Source organism: Solanum lycopersicum, chromosome 4, assembly GCF_036512215.1.
Source record: "Solanum lycopersicum chromosome 4, SLM_r2.1".
In the NCBI taxonomy this organism is placed as follows: Eukaryota; Viridiplantae; Streptophyta; class Magnoliopsida; order Solanales; family Solanaceae; genus Solanum; species Solanum lycopersicum.
Window position 1 is genome coordinate 12,416,944 of NC_090803.1, and position 20,327 is coordinate 12,437,270.

A 20,327-nucleotide genomic window follows, 5' to 3' on the forward strand; every position below is an offset into this window, starting at 1 on the left:
TGATAGGGTGATTTGTTGGAGAGGGTGTGGCTGGGCATTCTGTTAATGAGGTAGTTTGCGGTGGCTAGAGCTTCTACCCAAAAGGAGACAGGGAGATGAGACTGATGTAGAAGATTAACCACCGTTTCAATGAGATGGCGATGCTTACGCTCAGCCACCCCATTTTATTTGGGAATGTATGGACAGGAGGTTTGATGTATAATTCCCAGGGATTGCAGAAACTGGTCAAAGATGTTATTTACATATTCCTTTCCATTGTCACTTCAAAAAAGTTTAACATGAGAATTGAATTGTGTTTTGACCATTTTTTCAAAAGTGACAAAGGTGGTGTATGCTTGTGATTTGTGTTTTAGTGGGTACAACCAAGTGTATTTTGTAAAATCATCCACAAAACAAATATAATAGCGAAAACCAGCAAATGAAGGAACAGCAGTAGGACCCTATAGGTCAGAATGAATAAGTTGAAAAGGTGCAGTTGTACGCTTCTCAGATAAAGTAAAAGGTAATTTATGAGATTTAGCAATTGAACAGGAGTCACAATTGATTACATGAATGGAAGAAAAACCTAATTGAGACATTAAAGAATTTATTATTTGAGTAGACAGGTGACCCAGACGACTGTGCCACAACAGACTGTGGCCATCAGCCGAAAGAGCCACCGGAGCCACAGGAACGCTTTCTGAAACTGGGTGGGCAGACGAACTTGTGCCAGGAAGAACGTACAGAACATGCTCACAGGGGCCCTGAAAAATCACCCTCTTGGTAGTATTGTCTAGGATTTGATAATCATTAGAGGCGAACAAGAGTGAGCAATTATTGTCTTTTGTGAATTGGTGAACTGAAAGGAGATTGGTTTTAATAGAAGGGACGTGGGTAAGGTTACCTAGGTGAAAGATAGCGATGGGGGTTTTAATGGTACCCGTGCCAGTGTGAGAAATATTAAGGGACTCACCGTTGCCAACAGTAATACCATTGGAGCCATGATATGGATTTAGAGCGTTAAGCTTGGATAGATCAGAAGTAACGTGCATGTTGGCCCCAGTATCCAACAACCATTCAGAGGAGGGGCCGACTTGAGATGTATAATTGGCACGGTTATCACTATTTCGGCTCTCTTCATACCGAAACCAACAACGAACAGCGGTGTGTCCTTTTTTCTGACAGATTTGACAAGTTGGACGATCCCGCTCGTAAGTGCCCTGCCCGCCGCTGGAAGATGACTGCCCGCCGCTAGAAGATGACTGTCGTGCTGCTGACCGTCGTACGGCGGACGACCGCCCTGCCAACCGCCGCGCCCGCGGCCTCCGCTGTTTCTGCCGTAGCCGCCGCGACTCCCCTGCCGGCCGCCACCACGCCCCCCACGATAGTTCTTGCTTGCGGTGAGGGCGGTGGCCGGCTCCATAACAGCGGCTTCTCGGAGAAGAAGTTTGCTCTCCAGATCCACGTTGATTTCTTCACTTTTTAGCCACGAGGAGAGAGTAGCCAGGTCAACGGGCGTTGGACTGATGTGAACCGCCTGTTTAATGGAGGAGTAAGCTGATGGGAGCCCCCGAACGACGCACATGACGAGATCTTTTTCGGGAATGATTTCGTTCACGGTGTCGAGGGCTGTGATGATGGTGGAGACCTCGTCTAAATACTCCGCCATAGTTTTCGTGTCTTTGGTAATTGTGTGGAGACGATCACGCAATTGAAAAATATGAGAGTGGAAAATTGATGCATAGCGTGTTGCGAGGGCCGTCCACAGGGCTGAAGCAGTTGTGTAGGATCGGACGTGTTTCTGAACCGTGGGAGAGATGACCGCAATCAAACATGATCGGATCTGGCCATCCACGGCTTTCCAGGCGGCATGGGCCGGAATAGTTTTTTCTGATTTGTCTGTGGCGGTGATGAGTGCCGGCGGCGGTTCTGTGCTTCCATCGACGTATTTGAGAAGGTAATTGGCCTCAAGGGCTGTAAGAACGGTGATTTTCCATTTAGGGTAATTTATGTCTGATAATTTTTCGAGAATCAGGGCATGAAGATGCTTGAGAAGGAGTTTAACGCCAGAAGGAAGTGAATCGAGAGGATCCACCTCGGTTGTCATGGCTGCCGCCGCCCAAGAGAAGAGAGGGAACGATCGGTGACCTAAAGAGAGAAAAAAACCTAGAGAAAAGAAGATCTAGGTTTTCTGGCTCTTCATATCATGAAGAAATATTGATTGTATTGAAGTCTTAACCTAATAAGGGAATACATGGGAGATATATATAGGAGATATAGGAAGGAGCACTAATCCTAATAGGACTAGGATTAAGGAGTACTAATCCTAATAGGACTAGGATTAGTACACAGTAAATACTAATATTATTTAATACTATTTATTTAATACTATCTGTTATTAATTTGAATGTATGCATATATAACTGTAATTGTATAACAAAATGAAATAATTAATAACTTTTTGAGGTTTTTTTATAAATTAAATCTTGTAAGCATTGTCATTTATTTATTGATTCATAGATTTGAAATATGCCATAGATGTGGACTACAAAGTTTGTGTAGGTCCCTGAAGGCCTCAGCAATCCTACGATTCAGATCTATTTTTTTATCTACTAAACAAAGGTATATGTTTTAGCACCGGGATATTGATAGAGTTTAGATAGTCAATTAAATTTTAATATAATTTTTTTAAATATTTTAAATTGTTAATTATTATAATTTATAGATTTTTTACGTAATTTTAAAATAAAGTAACTTTTCTTGTCCTAATGTATGTAGCACATTTAGAATTTCACGAGTCAATCAAATGTTGTTATTTACTTAGATTTACAATACTTTCTACATAGGTTGCAAATTTAATATTACATATATTTGTTTTGATTATTGTAATTTATAGTATTTTTTACGTAAATTTTAATAATATATGTTACTTCATTTATCTTAATATATGCAACACAAATAGAATTTCAAGAGCAAAGCAAATGTTATTAATTATTAAGATTTACAATACTTTCTATGTAGTTTTCAGATTAAATAATACATGTTACTTTTTTTAATTCAATTTTATGTGACACAGATAGATTAATTTTATGAATCAATCAATTTTTTTGTATACTTTTTTCACAAATATTTTAAGTTGACAATTATCATGATTTATATTTTTTTTATATAATTTTAAATATTTAAAAAGTAAAACGAAAGAACAACCAAAAAAAAAAAAAGCATTGCAGATGTCTGGTAGACATGTCAATCATGACCTGCCTGGTTATTGTCACAAAGGAGAAACAACTTAGAGTTCCTAATTATTCTCTTAACCGGCGAGGTAATTGACTAACCAGAAATTCATCTTCAAAGTCATCTTATTTTTATACAAAAGATTACTGTCTTATATTCATTTATAGAATTATATTGAGTATGTTATTATTTTTAAATTTGCTCTAAATATGAAGGAAATTTAGAATTTTAGTTCATTTCTCCCTATATTTCCTAAGCAGTCTATTATGTTTGATCTTGAGATATTATATTCAACATAAAAATGACACGCCAACTACTACTTACTTTCAGTGTTCTTAGTCTTGGAATATATTTAAGAATGGTGGTATTAAAACAGTCAAAAATGGTGTATATATAATTTGCTTTATAATATATTCCTCTAAGAATATAGGATGAATAGAGTGATGTGTGATGACTTAAAATAGAGGATAATTTAGTCAACACATTCAAAAATTTCTATACATGATACCTACCTTAGCATAGGAAACTCATTCTTATAATTCCTACTGGACAACACATCGTGCTAGCATGGATTCAATATTTTTAGTATTTTTTTTATTTTTATTTACGTGATATAGGTAAAAAAAAAAGAAATTTAATTAAATTTATTATAATTTTTAGATATTTAAGTGGTTAATTACTTTTTATTTACGCAAATTTATTGTGAAAAGATCCATTAAGATGTCTATAATTAAACTATTTTTTGTCATCAATCATCAATTTTTACTCAAATTAGTTACAAAATATAAACAAATATTATCAACATTTAAAATAATAAAGCAATAATTAAATAATATGATTTTTAAACTAAAAGTCATAGCTAAAATAGACTTCATACTTTCGAAAATACATTAATAAATTAAAGTCGAACAAAAGAAATATTCTTTTTTAAAAAATTAAATTTGAAACACGTTGAAATAGGTGCATTGACGAAGATGTATCTGCTTCAACGTAAAATCATGAATCTAAAACTAAAAGGCGTAGCTAAAAAGGATTCCATAATTTTGAAAAAAAATTATACAATAATTAAATTAAAGTATAATAAAAAAAATAAATTATTTTTTTAAAATACGCAGACACGTCAATGGATACGTGCCTCGAGCTCTCTCTTAGATAATAAGAGAATAATATAATATAATATTATAAAAATATTTATTCATTTATTTTTACTTAAAAACGTAAGAATTTTATTTATAATTAAGGATCATTCATACATAAAAAGATTGATCTGCGCAAAGGAAGGAGATACTACAATCAAAATAAAACTACATTTTTAGAAGCATCAATGTACAGACACAATAATGCAAACATTGAAATCTCTAAAATACACTAATCCAAGGTAAACAAGCAAGGTCAACTCTCCCTTCCATAGAGGTAGTAAATTAAAGTAATACTTTATCTGCCTTAAATTATATGAATCATTTTCAATTTTAGTCAATCTAAAAAAAGTAACATATTTTTATATATATTACAATTTAATTTCAAAACATTCATTTTATCATCAATGAAATGATTTTATAACCACATAAATATTTATAACTTATTTTATACGATAAATTTTTAAAAATTTTCTTTCTTTCTTTCAAAAATCCTATGTCAAAGTAAACTATTACATCACAAAAATTAAAACATAAAGAGTAGTAATTATTAATCATTTCAAGCTATTGAACAAGTCTTGCTAGAGAAAGTCAAATTTGGCTAACAAATGAACTTTTTTTTATTTAACTTTTCAAGTAATTAATTAGTCTCTGTCTTCATGTGGAAATTTCAAACAAGGCTCCTAATACTTTTTTATTAGTTTCTTATCCCATGTTCGGAGTCCACATTAGAATTCTGACTAAATTTGGATCGTATTCTATAGGGCTCATTCCAGGACGGCGCTCTCAATAGAATTTTCTCCATATCCAGGGCTCAAACCCAAAACCTCTGATTAAAATGAATCACTCCCACCAATGCGCCACAATCCATATTGTAAGACTACTAGTACATAATTATCACACAAATCACTTTCACTTTGAATTAATTTTAATTGTGGTTGTTATCTTTTGGCTTCTCCCTACATTACCCTCTTTATTTATTTTTTCCTATAAAAAAGAGAGTAATGTCCTGAGGCAAGTCTAAAAGATATTTTCCCTTCTTACCAATAGTTTGTTTTTTTTTTTCCTTCAACTTATCACAAACCAAAATGGGAGGTGGTGGTAATATGACTAAAATTGAACAAAAGATTAAAGTACCACTATCCAAGCCCCCTTTTATACTTAGTGAACTCAAGAAGGCTATTCCTCCTCATTGCTTTCAACGATCTCTCGTTCGCTCCTTTTCCTACGTTGTTCGGGATATCACACTAGTGTTTGTATTAGGGTATATCGCTGCGAATTACATCTATGTCCTTCCATCTCCATATAATTACCTAGGATGGCCTATTTATTGGTTTTCCCTAGGAAGTGTTTTCACAGCAATGTGGGTCATTGCTCATGAATGTGGCCATCATGGCTTTAGTAATTACCAATGGATAGATGACACGGTTGGTTTTATCTTCTATACCTCAATTTGTGTCCCTTACTTTTCTTGGAAATACAGTCATCGTCGTCATCACTCCAATGCAGGTTCGCTTGAATATGATGAAGTCTACGTACCTAGGCTTAAATCCGAATTACGTTGGTTCTCTAAATATTTCGACAATCTACCAGGACGAATAATCGCGTTCACCACCACCCTCACGGTTGGTTGGCCTTCTTACATGGCCATCAATGCCTCCGGTAGACCTTATGATCGTTTTGCAAGTCACTATAATCCATATAGTCCAATGTATAACAATCGTGAGAGGCTACTTATCTACTTCTCAGACTTAGGTCTAATTGCATTTATTTATATGTGGTATCGTATCGCGATGGTAAAAGGGCTAGCTTGGGTTGTATGTATGTATGTAGCACCCCTTGAAATTATGAACATACTAGTAGTGGTACTAACTTTTTTGAACCACACACATGCATTAGTCCCACATTATGATTCTTCAGAATGGGATTGGCTAAGAGGAGCTTTAGCTACTGTAGATAGAGACTTTGGTCCACTAAATAATATATGTCATAATGTTACAAATACTCATGTTTTGCATCATTTATTCACAACCATACCACATTATCATGCAGTGGAGGCAACAAAAGCTATCAAGCCAATACTTGGAGATTACTATAATTTTGATAGTACACCAGTTTATAAAGCAATATGGAAGAATATAAATGAGTGTATCTATGTGGAGAAAAATGAAGAAACTCAAGATAGAGGTGTTTTTTGGTATAAAAACAAACTCTAAAAGATGAATGTAAGCATTTAATTATTACTTGTAATTTGGCTAAATGTTAAGCCTTAATAATTTGTTATGGTTTAATTAAGGTTTACTTATAGCTTGTAATAATTGGATTGTTGCATTTAGAAATCTCCCTAATAAATCATAATCACTCTGTCCGTATTTACTTATCCATATTTTCTCTTTCAGTTGTCCTTATTTACTGTCCATTTTGACAAATCAAGAAAGAACAATTTTCCCCCCTATTATACCTTCATTTAAACTTTATGAAAATTTAAACTTATAGAAAAGTCACTTTCCTTAAATCTCTATCATTGATTGGAAAGGTCTGACGTTTCTGACGCAGTTGGAACTGTGCACCAACTTTCTGTACTTTCTCCAGCTGGCAGTCAACGAACGATTCATATTGAGAACCGGGTACCTTAACAAGATCTATGAGTTTGTTACATCATCAAAACTACAAAAAACATGTACCAAAAAAGGTACTACTAATACACTCACTTAATGTATGCATTATATTTTCTAATACATTCTACCACGTAACAACCATACATTCGAGGGAAAAGGGTCAAAAATATCCTTCAACTTTAGTTTATTCGTTTACTTTGTCCTTGTTAAATTAAAGTTAATTTTATCCCTACAGTTACTAATTTCACTAGATATACCCTTCATTAAACGAAAACCCCAAATTAACCCGAGTTTTTAAAAACAACTCATTCCCTATTAAAAACCCAATGTCCAACCCGTATAAACAATTCTCCCAAATTAACCAGAATCCTCCATTAAAGCCAACTGGTACAAACAATCATCAGTTTAATTTCTTTACTTTATCCTGGGAAAGAAAAGGAAATTTTTTTTCTTAGGATGTGATGAATTTGCATGTTTTTGGTTGAATCGATTTCCTTAAGAGGCTATTCAAAAGTTACAAGGCCCAAAAATGGCTAGACAAAAGGATGTTATTGAGTTTATTGCGATGGAAATGACTAACTGCTGGATCTTTTTGTTTTGTATCATAAAAATATATATTTAAAGTTAGTTGTTTCATAGATTCTTTTTTTCACAATAAAAGCCGACTTAAAATAGACAAAATGAATTAAAACATCAAAAACATATATAATTGGAATAGAATACAATGATCAACTTTCATACTTCATTAACTATAAAAGTTTCATTTTCTTATTTTCTCACGTTTAGATGTTGACAAGGATGAAGCTATTTATACATATTTTGAGAGAGACCTTTCGGAGAACGAAAGAGGCAAAAAGACACGCTCATTTTTGCTGAACAAAGAGCTTTCTCATTCGACGGGTAGAGATTTGGGGGACGAAGAGAGGAGATTGGTGATTGCTTGAATTAGTTGATAGGGCTTCAATGGAGGATTTGGGTTAACTTGAGAGGATGGTTAAAAGGGGATGTGTTATACGGGTCGGGCATCGGGTTTAACATGGGAGAATGGGTCATTTTCAAAAATTCGGGTTGATTTGAGTTAATTTGAGAATTTTCGTCAAATAAGGGCAGCAGGGATAAAATTAACTTTAATTTAACGGAAAGGGCAAAGTTTACTAATAAACTAAAGTTAAGGAATATTTTTGATATTTTCCCTACATTTAACTAATTATCTCACAAAAAAAAATGCAAATATTTTTCTTAGCCTTCCACCATTTCCTCTCACCGTACTCCCCCAACCCATTCCTTCAACGCCCCCCCCCCCCCCAAATCCCTTCAATAATAATTTATATATTATTTTAATTTTTCTTTAAAAAAAACTATCCCACCCCACCTAACCCTTCGTTCCAATTTTTTCTTATTTTGTATTAGGTATATATGAGTTTTGTTTTTTAGAAAAATATTTTTTTTACTTGCGGGGATACATTCTTATAAATAAAATTATTAATTTTGTTATATTCAGTATGGTAGTAGAAAAAATATTTTACTAAAAATGTATATATTCTTCCAATGCAAAATGAGAAATATATATATATTAATAAAAAGTAAAATAAATTAGGAACAGAGGGTTAGATAGTATTGAGAATATGTCTCAGGATATTGCGGTAATAAACTAGTTGGCTACTTTTAGGGTTTTTAAAGTTATTTTATTAGAGTCCTATGTGACTTGAATTTAGGAGCTAATTCTTTATTTGAATTTTACTGATAAATTAATAATATCTTTTTCTATTTTTACTTAGGAATTATATATATAAATGTATGTCGCTTAACTATTAATAAAAAAAATCCCTTTCATAGTATTGTAGTATTTTTTCTCTCAAAATCTTTCTCTGTTATTTTCTTAATTTCTTTATTAAAAAACCAACATGTATCTAGAGCCTTCTTCTTGAGGGACGTATGAGTAGAAAAATGGATTCTAAAAATAGTTTTTCATGAATGACTCCTCCTATTTTTTATGGTGAAAATTATCAACTATGGGCTGTGAGAATGAAAACCTACTTGGAGGCTCTTGATCTTTGGGAAGCCGTGGAAGAGGATTATGACGTTAATCCGCTGCCCAATAATTTCACCGTGGTCCAAATCAACAGTCACAAGGAAAAGAAAATCATGAAGTCCAAAGCAAAAGCAACTTTGTTTGTTGTTGTTCGACAACTGTTTTCACGAAAATCATGACTCTCACATCACCAAAAGATATTTGCAATTACATGAAGAAACAATATGTTGGAGATGAAAGAATACGAGGAATGAAGGTTAAATATAATGAGGAAATTCAAATTGTAGAGAATGAAAGAGTCGGTTACAGTCAAGGAATACACTGAAAAATTGCTTGGTATCGTCAACAAGGTAAAATTACTAGGCACGAAATTTAAAGACACGAGGATTGTTAAAAAAGTTCTTGTTATCGTGCCTGAAAAATATGAAGCATGTATAACTATCTTGAAAAACACATAAGATTTGTCAAAAATTATCTTGACAGAATTGTTAAATTCTTTGTAGGCACAGAAAAAAGGAGATTTATGAGGCAAGATGACATGGTTGAAGGAGCATTAGTAGCCAGCACAAAACTCAAAACAAGGGTAAATTATTAATAAATTACCCACCTTGTCAGCAATGTGAAAAAAATGGACATCCTCCATATAAATATTGTAAAAGACCAGATACACAGTGCAAGATCTGTAAACAACTTGATCATGAAGCTAAGATTTGCAAAAATAAATTTCAAAAATATGAAACAGTTGTCCAAGCCATTACTAAAGAAGAAGAATACCACTTATTTGTGCCAACTCATTTTTCACCAAAAAATTTAATTTTTGGATGATTTATAGTGGTTGTACAAACCACGTGACATATGAAAGAAATCTTTTAAAGAGTTCATTACTATGGAAATAAAAAAGTCAGAATTGAAAATGATGACGTAATGATCATTACGCTTCAACCGGGTTATTCTATTCCAACTCTTAGAAAGAAAATAACTTAAATAAAAATACTTAATAGCATGGCGATACATTTATACAAAACTTCTACCCCAAGCACACGCAATGAAACCATAGACAGTTGTATTCCTGCAAAAGGAAAAGGGTCTGTTGTAATTAAAATAAATTTAGGTACAAAAATAACTTCAGATGTTCTTTATGTGCCTGATATCAATAAAAAATTATTTAGTGTTGGTCAGTTAATCGAGAAAGAATTTAAATTATTATTTGAAGATAAATATTGTCGAATCTTTGATTCTACTAAGCAAGAGACTTTACAAGTTGAAATGAGAGGTAAGAGTTTCTGATTTAATTCAATAGAAGATGCACACAAACCTAGCAAGAAAAAAGAAGATTTATTCACAAGGTCAATTTCAGGTGAGACTACAATCTACAATTCCTGATCCAAGAAGGAGTGTTGAGAATATGTCTCATGATATTGCAGTAATAAAACAATTAGTTATTTTTAAGGGTTTTCAATTTATTTTATTAGAGTCCTATGTGACTTGAATTTTCGAGTTAGTTCTTTATTTGAAATTTACTGATAAGTTAATAACATCTTTTTCTGTTTTTTTAGCAATTATATCTATAAATCAATAAATGTATATCTCTGAATTATTAATAAAAATTCCTTTTAATAATATTGCAGTATTTTTTTTTCTCTCAAAAAAAATTTTTCATTATTTTTTTAATCTCTTTACTAAAAAATCAACGGTAGAATGGTGTATATTTAATTTTATTATAATATATTCCAGACTATTGACTAACTAACAATTCTAACTTGGTATTGTAATTTTTATGTTTGTTGTTTTTTGGAAAATTGTTTTTTCTCTTTTAAAAAATCAAAGAGCACAAGCAAAATTGATAGGATGAATATATTTTTTATTATTATTATTATTAATGAAATGATTTATAACAATACAAACTTCTATAACTTTTTTTATATCATAAATATTTGCAATCTTTCTTTGTTTCTTAAAATTCTACGTTAAATCAAACTACTACATCACATCAATTAGAATATAAGGAATACTCCTTTCGTTTTACAAAGAATGAACTGGTTTGACTAGACTCGGAGTTAAAGTAAAATAAAGAAGACTTTTGAATTTTGTGATTCTAAATTAAAATTATGTCAAATGTATAAAATTGTCCTTTAATCTTATGGCCTTAAATATGTTACCTGGAAAACTAAAGTTAAAATGTTACCAAAAAAAGAAAGAGGTCATTCTTTTTTAAACAGACTAAAAAGAAAGGAAGTCATTCTTTTCAAAATGGAGGGAGTAGTAATTATTACTTCCTCCGTTTAAAAAAAGAATGACATAATTTGATTTAGAACAAAATTTAAGAAAAGAAAGTGAACTTTTTAATGAGTAATTTCGTTATATAGTCACCCATGTTTGAGAAATCACCTAATAATATCACTTATATGTGTTTTAGGATTACAATATCACCCAACTTTACCTATTTTTCTCAAAGTATACTTGACAAAAAAAATACTATCTTCTCTCCTAACGGAATGCCATGTCACATTTTTAAAAATTTATTAATGATATTTTTTTAATTATTTAAATGTATGTAGGCTCCTAATACTAATTTATTTCGAAACATTTAACCACCATAGTAAATCGAGGTTTATTTTAATACAAAGAAAAAATAATTAATAGATAATTGAAATACGAAATTTGTGGATAGTAATATTTAATTAAGTGTTTTTTATTATTGACTTAAAAAAATAATATGTTATAAAAGTAATTAATTAGTACACGTGTGATATTTATTATGTGCGTGATTTTCTTCACACAAAAAATCACCTTGTTAATCGTAAAGATAAAATCATGTCGATTCTCTCAGGAAATTGAGAGCGGAGCTAACCTTCAATTACACAGAATTTATTTATATTTATGATTTTAAAATTATTTAAAATATATAAAATATTGATTTAGACCTCTCTACTTTAAAGAAGTAAAATTTAAAACTTACATGTAAGCTTAAAACTAGACACAGTCTCTATTCTAGCATGGACCTAATATCTCTTATTTTATTTTATTTGACAAGATAAAATTTAAAAAGTTAATTTAATTTTCATATGATTATAGATATTTTAAGTTGTTAGTTACTTTTTGTTTGCACAAACTTAATGTAAAGAAGTCCATTAAGATGTCCATAATTAAAGTATTTTCCGTCATAGATCGTTGATTTCGTACTCAAAATAGCTACAAGATATTATCGAGATCGAAAATAATAAAGATATTACTAAAGATTATGAATTTAAAACTAAAAGATATAACCAAAACAGTTTCTACAATTTTAGAAAAAATTATCCACTAATTAAGTTTAAATATAAAAAACCAAATAATTTTTTCGAATCAAAGAAAAACAAACAAATGAACAAAAAACATTATATAAATAATATTGAAAAGCAGGGGCACAAACACTTAAAGAATTTTTAAAAAAAATTAAAAAATGTGACATGACATCCTAGTAGAAAAGATAATGTTTTTTTGTGTCAAGTATATTTTGAGGAAAATAAATAAAGTTGGGTGATATTGTAGTCCTAAAACAAACATAAATGATATTACTAAGTAATTTTCAAACATGGATGACTATCTAGGGAAATTACTCACTTTTTAATCTAGTGGCTCTAAATTAAAATTAAGTCAAATGTACCCAAATGTCCTTGAATCTTATAGTATTAAACATGTCATATTGAAAGTTAAGCTATTAAACATGTCTTGCTAGAGAAATGTCAAATTTGCTAACAAATGATTTATTTTTGGCCTAACCCATATGTAGCCACTTAAAGTTGACATCTTTACACTTGGACACCTCAAGTAGGTCTTATTCATTTTAAATACCTTAAGTCGGGGGACATTGTGTCATATTGACACGTTTTTGACAACCAGCTAAATATATAGGATGTGTGTATTACACTCGTCAATGACGTGAAAGTAACGAATTAAATAATGATATATGGAATATATATATATATATATATATATATATATATTTTATAAAAAAATATATTATGAATAAAAACCTATTTAGAAACTATTGAATTAATTAATTACTTTAAAAATTCTTTCAATAAAGAAAAAAAAGGAAAAAAATAAAATCTACAACGCCTTTATTTTTCTACTCCACCATTTCCACGTCTCCTCCTCCTCTAACCACTATTACTTTGATGTCATCTTCTTCAAATTTGAAGATTATCACTACTATCAGCTTTTTCTTCAAATCTATATAACCAATTTGGGTCATAAGCAAATACCCATAATCTAACTATCATAGTATTACTATTTCTTCAATCCTCATCTTCTTCTTTTTTTCTTAAATAACCTTCACCATTGGAACTACTTGTTTTGAAAGTTTCAAAGTACCCCAAAATTTTTTATCTATGATAAAATCAGATCTATTTATGAATTTACTTGAAATAGATTCATCAAAATTAAAAAAAAAGTTAAAAGCTTTGAGAAGTAGACAATTAGTATTTCAAAAAATTGAATCTGAAAAAAATTAACTCAAATAGAGAGGTGAAAATAGACCAACAAACATTTGAAGGATTTGGTGAACTTTTCGGCAATGAAACTACGAAAAAGTTTAGGTGAAAAAATTTGAAATAAAGAAGAAGATATATGCTCTAGACATACTTTTTGGTCCTCTATAAAATTATTTTTATTGATACATATAATTAATTTAATTTTTCACATCAAGAAATGACAAAGAGAGGAGAAAGTTAAATATACAATGGTGACAAGGTGGTGGTATATGGTGGAGGAAGTGTGGGAAGGAGAGAGAAGAAAGAAAAAGAAATAAAAAAAGTTTAAAAAATCATAAAATTATGTTTTTCACGCGCTCAAGTAAGTGTAACCCACATAATATGTCAACTCAGCAAAAAGTGTCAAAATAACATAATAGGATCCTACTTAAAGTGTCCAAAATGAACATCGTCTAGCTGAGATTTCTATGTAAAACTTGATACAAATTTTAGGGGCCACGGATGGATTTGACCTTTTTTTCTAATTTCATGCGCCCACATACACGTTCAAAATACATATCCTTCACTTTTCAAGTAATTAATTAGTCTTATGGAAATTTCAAACGAAGGCTCCTAATACTTAATTAGCACCCAAATCACATTCACTTTAAATTAATTTTAATTGTGGTTGTTACCTTTTGGCTTCTCCCTACATCATTTTTTTTCCTATAAAGAAGAGAGTAATGTCTAACTTTGAGGCAAGTCTAAAAGGTATTTTCCCTTCTTATCAAAAGTTTGTCTTTTATTTTCCTTCGACCAAAAATGGGAGGTGGTGGTAATATGACTAAAATTGAACAAAAGATTAAAGTACCACTATTAAAGCCCCCTTTTAAACTTAGTGAACTCAAGAAGGCTATTCCTCCTCACTGCTTTCAACGATCTCTCGTTCGCTCCTTCTCCTACGTTGTTCGTGATATCACACTAGTGTTTGTATTAGGGTATATCGCTGCGAATTACATCTATGTCCTTCCATCCCCATATTATTACCTAGCATGGCCTATTTATTGGTTTGCTCTAGGTAGTGCTTTCACAGGAATATGGGTCCTTGCTCATGAATGTGGCCACCATGGCTTTAGTAATTATCAATGGATAGATGACACGGTTGGTTTTATCTTATATACCTCGATTTGTGTGCCTTACTTTTCTTGGAAACGTACTCATCATCGTCATCACTCCAATACTGGTTCCCTTGAATATGATGAAGTCTATGTACCTAGGCTTAAATCCGAACTACAATGGTTCTCCAAATATTTCAACAATCTACCAGGACGAATAATCGCGTTCACCACCACCCTTACGGTTGGTTGGCCTTCTTACATGGCCATCAACGCCTCCGGTAGACCTTATGATCGTTTTGCAAGTCACTATAATCCATATAGTCCAATGTATAATGATAGTGAGAGGCTACTAATATACTTGTCAGACTTGGGTCTAATTTCAATGATTTATATGTGGTATCGAATCGCGATGGTAAAAGGGCTAGCTTGGGTTGTATGCATGTATGTAGCGCCCCTTCAAATAATGAGCATACTAGTAGTGGTACTAACTTATTTGAACCACACACATGCATTAGTCCCACATTATGATTCTTCAGAATGGGATTGGCTAAGAGGAACTCTAGCTACTGTAGATAGAGACTTTGGTATACTAACTAACGTTTTTCATAACGTTACAGATACTCATGTTTTGCATCATTTATTCACAACCATACCACATTATCATGCAATGGAGGCAACAAAAGCTATCAAGCCAATACTTGGAGATTACTATAATTTTGATAGTACACCAGTTTATAAAGCGATATGGAAGAATATAAATGAGTGCATCTATGTGGAAAAAAAGGAAGAAACTCAAGATAGAGGTGTTTTTTGGTATAAAAACAAACTCTAAAAGATGAACGTAAGCATTTTATTATTGCTTGTAATTTGGCTAAATGTTAAGCCTTAATTTGTAGTAGTTGAAATGAGGTTTACTTATAGCTTGTAATGATTGGATTGTTGCATTTCGAAATATTTCTAATAAATCATGTTTTAATAGTCTTATTATAACTTGTATTATAGGTTGGGTAAAATAGTTGATGGTCTATCTCACCAATCAAAATGTTGTGTTGTGGTGGTATGTGTGGTCCCTTCGTCTTTTTCTCCTTTAAAAATTCTACAAAATTTTCTACACGTCATAAGTTAGTCCATTTTATCAATTTATGTATAGTATATAGTATGATACGTAATAAGTTAATCCATTTTGGCACTATGCTATAATCAATAGTCAATACCATGTCCATAATTGTTCAATTTGATAGATAAAATAAATGCAAGTTGTCTTGTGATGAGTTTTATACTCTAGCATGTGTATCATCACACTATAAAATAAAATAAATTCAGCTTTACTTGTATATTCCAAAAATTTCTATAGAACATTGGTTCAAATTAGTAAGACATTTGTGTGTGTTTTTGTCAGAAATTTTCAATAAAATAATTTATTTAATCAAAATTATGGAATATTAGTTGCAGATCAAAATTTGTTAATTCTTCTTTGAAAAGAAAAGTTCAGTTCTTTTAATTTACCAAGGCCACAAGTGCAACAATCTTCATTGTTGTTCAAATTAGTTGTGGTTAAATTAAGGTTTACTTATAGCTTGTAATAATCGGATTGTTACTTTTCGAAATCTTTCTAATAAATCATGCATCAACAACCTTGTTATAACTGTGTAAGGGTCATTTGGTTGGAATAAGTCATTACGATATTAAGTATTTCGAGATAAGTTATATTGAAGAAGTTATTACATCATCTATATGTGATAACTTATCACATTACTAAGATATAAATGACGGACAAATAATTTCAAGACTGATTTTAATCTCCAACCCAATACAGTATAAAATAATCTTGCATTTTAATCGTGAGCACCTAGTTAGGTAAGATTCAGATAATCCAAACCCCTATAATTGCGCGGTAACATAGGACACGATTCATTGATTCGGACAGGCTGCTCCTAGTAAGGGCTTAAAGATTGGATTCATAGTTCAATTTGTTCTTTATCCTGGCAAGGTACTTGATAGCTCTAGCAACATGGACAAAACGTTGTGCCATCATAAAAAAAATGGTCTTCAATTGGAGAAACTCTCCAAGAAAATTAAATTATACCATACATAATCAGTTGTGAAGCTTGATTGTTAAAGTTCACATACATGCATTACTTTTCAATGGTCTACTTCATATTTATTGTTCCAGATCAGTATAGTCAATTTTGCCACTTGTTTCATTCAACTATTTTACATACATGCATCGATTAATCGACAAGATGCTTTCCTCCAATTTAGTGAAACCAACTTGTTCCAAAGGGCTTCAATTTATCTTGAAAAGTTTGGGACAAACTTTTTGAGTCCCATAGAAAATGTTTTTCTAGAAAAATAAGTAGATTTCAGACTTATTTTCTCATGTTTGGTTGGTGAGTAGAAAATATTTTTCGAAAATGATTTTAGTGTTTGATCTATGAATGAAAAATATTTTTGAGAGACATCTATTATTTTTAATAGAATAAAAAATAATTTATAAAATTGAAAATATTTTTTAAAATCAAAATTATTATCTTTTTGGGGGGGGGGGTGAGGTGGGGATAGAGTAGTGGGTGGGGGAGGGGGCGGGGGAAGGGGGCAGGAGTGAAACAATAAAAATTTAAAGTTGATGGTATTTTTACAAAATAAAATTAATTTTTTGGGTGGTTGGGGTTGGAGGGTTGGGGGTTAGGACTTTAAAAATAAAAATTTGAAGTTGAAGATATTTTTAAAAAGCAAAATTAATTTTTGGGGAGGGGTTGGGGTTGGGAGGGGCTGGCCGGTGGGGGGATCACGGATCGGGTGAAAAAATAAAATTTATGAAATTAAATATTTTTTTTTAAAATTGATGTTTTTCCCCCAAAAAAAAATGTAATTTGAAATTGAAGGAGAGTTTTGAAAAAAAAATTCCTTAATTTTTTAAAGGAAGTCATTTTCCTTAATTTTGAGGAAAATGAGTTGATTTAGAAAATATTTCCAAAACTTTTATCCCAACAAAACATGAGAAAATTGAAAAATGTTTTCCTTCGTACCAAACACACTCCAAATTTTGTAAAATATTCATCATTATTTAGCAAAAGAAATTCATAGTTCTACTGAAATATTGAACTCAAATCATTTTTTTAGCATTTAAAAGTCCCGAAGCAAGAATACAATTTTTTCCCCTCATTTTTCCATCTATTAATCTTTGAATGTTTTTATAAATATGACTATATTAGCCCAGTCACTTAGTGATGTCCACTTTGACCCATTAAAAATAGTATCAGAGTAACTTCTGTGTCAGTTTTGTCACCGTAAGCCAAAATTTAACTGGATTTAGGCAAATTCTGAAGGCTGGGCTAACCTCAATGCTGAATCTGAGTAAATCAGCATGACTTACACACTAATGATGTGTTTTAAAGTCGTGCTGACCTAAACCAGAAACAAACATTATCACTAGCAGATTAGGTTGTTACTAGTTTTCCACATTTGTAGTTTGCTTTTCCTATCCGATATACCAGTAGATGAACTTTATGCCTTCAAGTGTATTGAAGCATTACAGGCAGGTTTAATGGTGAATACCGACTAGTCAAGTTCTGTTATATATTTTAATGGTTAGTTAAGATATTCATATTCATATCATCCAACAGATTTGTACTTTATACATATGCAGGGAGAGATATATTAACCAATCAAGAACCCCTTCCAGAAGCTAGCTGCTTCTTGAGGCTGAGGATTTCAAGACCACTTGAAGCTAACTGATTTTTCAGCTTTGATGAAGCTGCCTCGAATTTCTTGTTCATATAGTCTATCTCATCCATCGCCTCTTGATACCTTACTCGAAATGCATCCAATTTTGCTTGTGCCCCTCGAAGTCTCATTCTCAACTTAGCTTTAACACTGTTGTGGTTGACTTCACCCTGTTCAGACATATCAGACAATCACATACACTCTCTTTTGAAAATAGTAAGCTTGAAATGAACCACGAGACTAGATTACTCTTTTAGAAGTTATACCTGCAACTTATCACGAAAATATGTTGTGTCGTAATTATGCATACACAAGTAATTACACATGCAAACATGTTCAGCAGATGATCTCTACTCATCTGTGCAGAAATAATGCAAATGCAAGAACGCATACAAATATAGCCACAAAAAGGTAACCTGTTATCTCATCATAATCAAGTATAGTGTGTGATCAACCATGTGTATGATTACTTACATGATGCATTTTAGCCTCCAAAGCTGAAAGCTTCTCACTGAGCTGCTCGACTTCATGATTTGAATTTGAAAGCTGATAACCAAAATATAGTGTTATCTTCGAGCATAGTAGAGAAAGTCTAAGTAACAAAACACATTTGTAATAATCTGTCTCAGACAAATGAGAATTACACATCTTTTACTTGTTCCGAGAGAAGATTCATCAATAAGCAGTTCATGGCATTCAAGTGGCAAACCTGAAAGTCATCTCTCTGAATTAGCTCCGTCTCTGATTCTCTACTACGGGCTAATAGATCAACTCTTTCCTTGTTAAGCATGCTTAACTCCATCTTAAGTCTTTCTACTTCCTTGCACAGATCCTTTTTCTCCTGTGTGAGCATCTGATTTAACATTTCATTGGAAAAAGACAAGTAATGCAGAATGGCAGTAACATGTAATGATGCCGGGAACATGAACAAGAAAAGGATATCAACTGAACTGGTGTGAACTACAACAGAGGTCCGAAATTCAAATACTATTGGACCAGACTGAATAAGTTTGTCATGCGCAGCTGCTGGAGGTGTAGAAACTGAGGCAACGCAACAGCATGTCGGATCTTGTAAATAAGCTTATTAATTCATGATTACAGTTCCAGTGACAATATTTGTTGAGTACGTCTACATTCACATGGACTTACTATCAACGATTGAAGTTTTCTATTAGGTTCATATTACATGGTATAGGATTGACATTGATGTGAACGTACTTTAGTGAGGTCTCACTGGCAGATGTGGAAGGCATTTCCCATTTTTGTCTACTTCAGTGTTTGTGAGTGTTAAGTTTGAAAATGAGGATGAAGTTACCAGTATCCAAGATAAAGTTTGAATGTGAGGTTCTTTGTATTTCTTTATATTGCGATAAAGGTACCTGTATATTCACAAAAGGCTCATCATCAAACAAATAATGAGCATAGGTCACTTACAATCTCATTGGAGCATATCAAACTATCCTATGGGAGATTACAAATTACCTATAAAGTCAGCAGAAGTTCTATATCCCACACCATATCTTGTTTACACCAAAAGTACAAAAGACTAAGACAATTCATTCTAATTTTCTGGGTGTTGTTTCTCTTATCCACAAGCATCTTCCCTTCCTTTCTTTCCAAAGGGACCACCAAATGCAGGCTGGGATTAACTCCCACCAATCTTCATTAGACCCCCTTCTTCCTATCTCCTTCCACCAGTAGAGCAAATCCTTAGTGGACTTTGGAACTACCCAGGAAACACCAAGAAGACCAAGAAACATGTTCCACAAGCTTGTATCTACTTTGCAATGAAGGAAAAAGTGACTATTAACTTCTGCATCTTGATCACACATAAATCATCTTGAGCATATTCGTCTGCCTTCCATTTGAAACACTTCATGTGTTAAGCAGGCCCTTTTGCTCACTAACCAAGCAAAACATGAGATCTTCAAGGGTATTTTTATCTTCCATATTAACTTCCATAGCCAGTTTCTGATCTGGTGTTTTGGCCAATATTGTATCTCCAGTAACATGACTTTACTGTAAACACA

The 20,327-nt window shown here is 32.1% G+C and overlaps 3 protein-coding genes across 4 annotated transcripts in view; 2 read left to right on the forward strand and 1 right to left on the reverse strand.

Moving 5' to 3' along the window:
- The first annotated feature begins 5,267 nt into the window (after positions 1-5,267).
- On the forward strand, positions 5,268-6,729 carry LOC112941338 (delta(12)-fatty-acid desaturase). Its single transcript, XM_026030666.2, has one exon. It carries the CDS (start codon positions 5,438-5,440, stop codon positions 6,563-6,565), a length of 1,128 nt encoding a protein of 375 aa, XP_025886451.1. The 5' UTR covers positions 5,268-5,437; the 3' UTR covers positions 6,566-6,729.
- Positions 6,730-13,009: 6,280 nt separating this feature from the next.
- On the forward strand, positions 13,010-15,555 carry LOC101256767 (delta(12)-fatty-acid desaturase). Its single transcript, XM_026030667.2, has one exon. The coding sequence runs from the start codon at positions 14,276-14,278 to the stop codon at positions 15,401-15,403; it is 1,128 nt and encodes a 375-aa protein (XP_025886452.1). The 5' UTR covers positions 13,010-14,275; the 3' UTR covers positions 15,404-15,555.
- A 2,559-nt stretch (positions 15,556-18,114) lies between these two features.
- The window catches only part of LOC101259831 (kinesin-like protein KIN-7O), a 34,314-nt gene continuing 32,101 nt past the window's right edge, over positions 18,115-20,327 (reverse strand). The window contains exons 30-32 of one of the 2 annotated variants that reach the window (XM_010321354.4): positions 19,007-19,138; positions 18,772-18,843; positions 18,115-18,467 (exon numbers count right to left, since the gene is read on the reverse strand). In XM_010321354.4, coding sequence (XP_010319656.1) covers positions 18,240-18,467; positions 18,772-18,843; positions 19,007-19,138 — 432 coding nt within the window. In that variant the 3' untranslated portion in view covers positions 18,115-18,239. Of the gene's footprint in view, positions 18,468-18,771; positions 18,844-19,006; positions 19,151-20,327 lie in introns of both variants that reach the window. The other variant, XM_010321353.4, reaches the window with a different exon arrangement.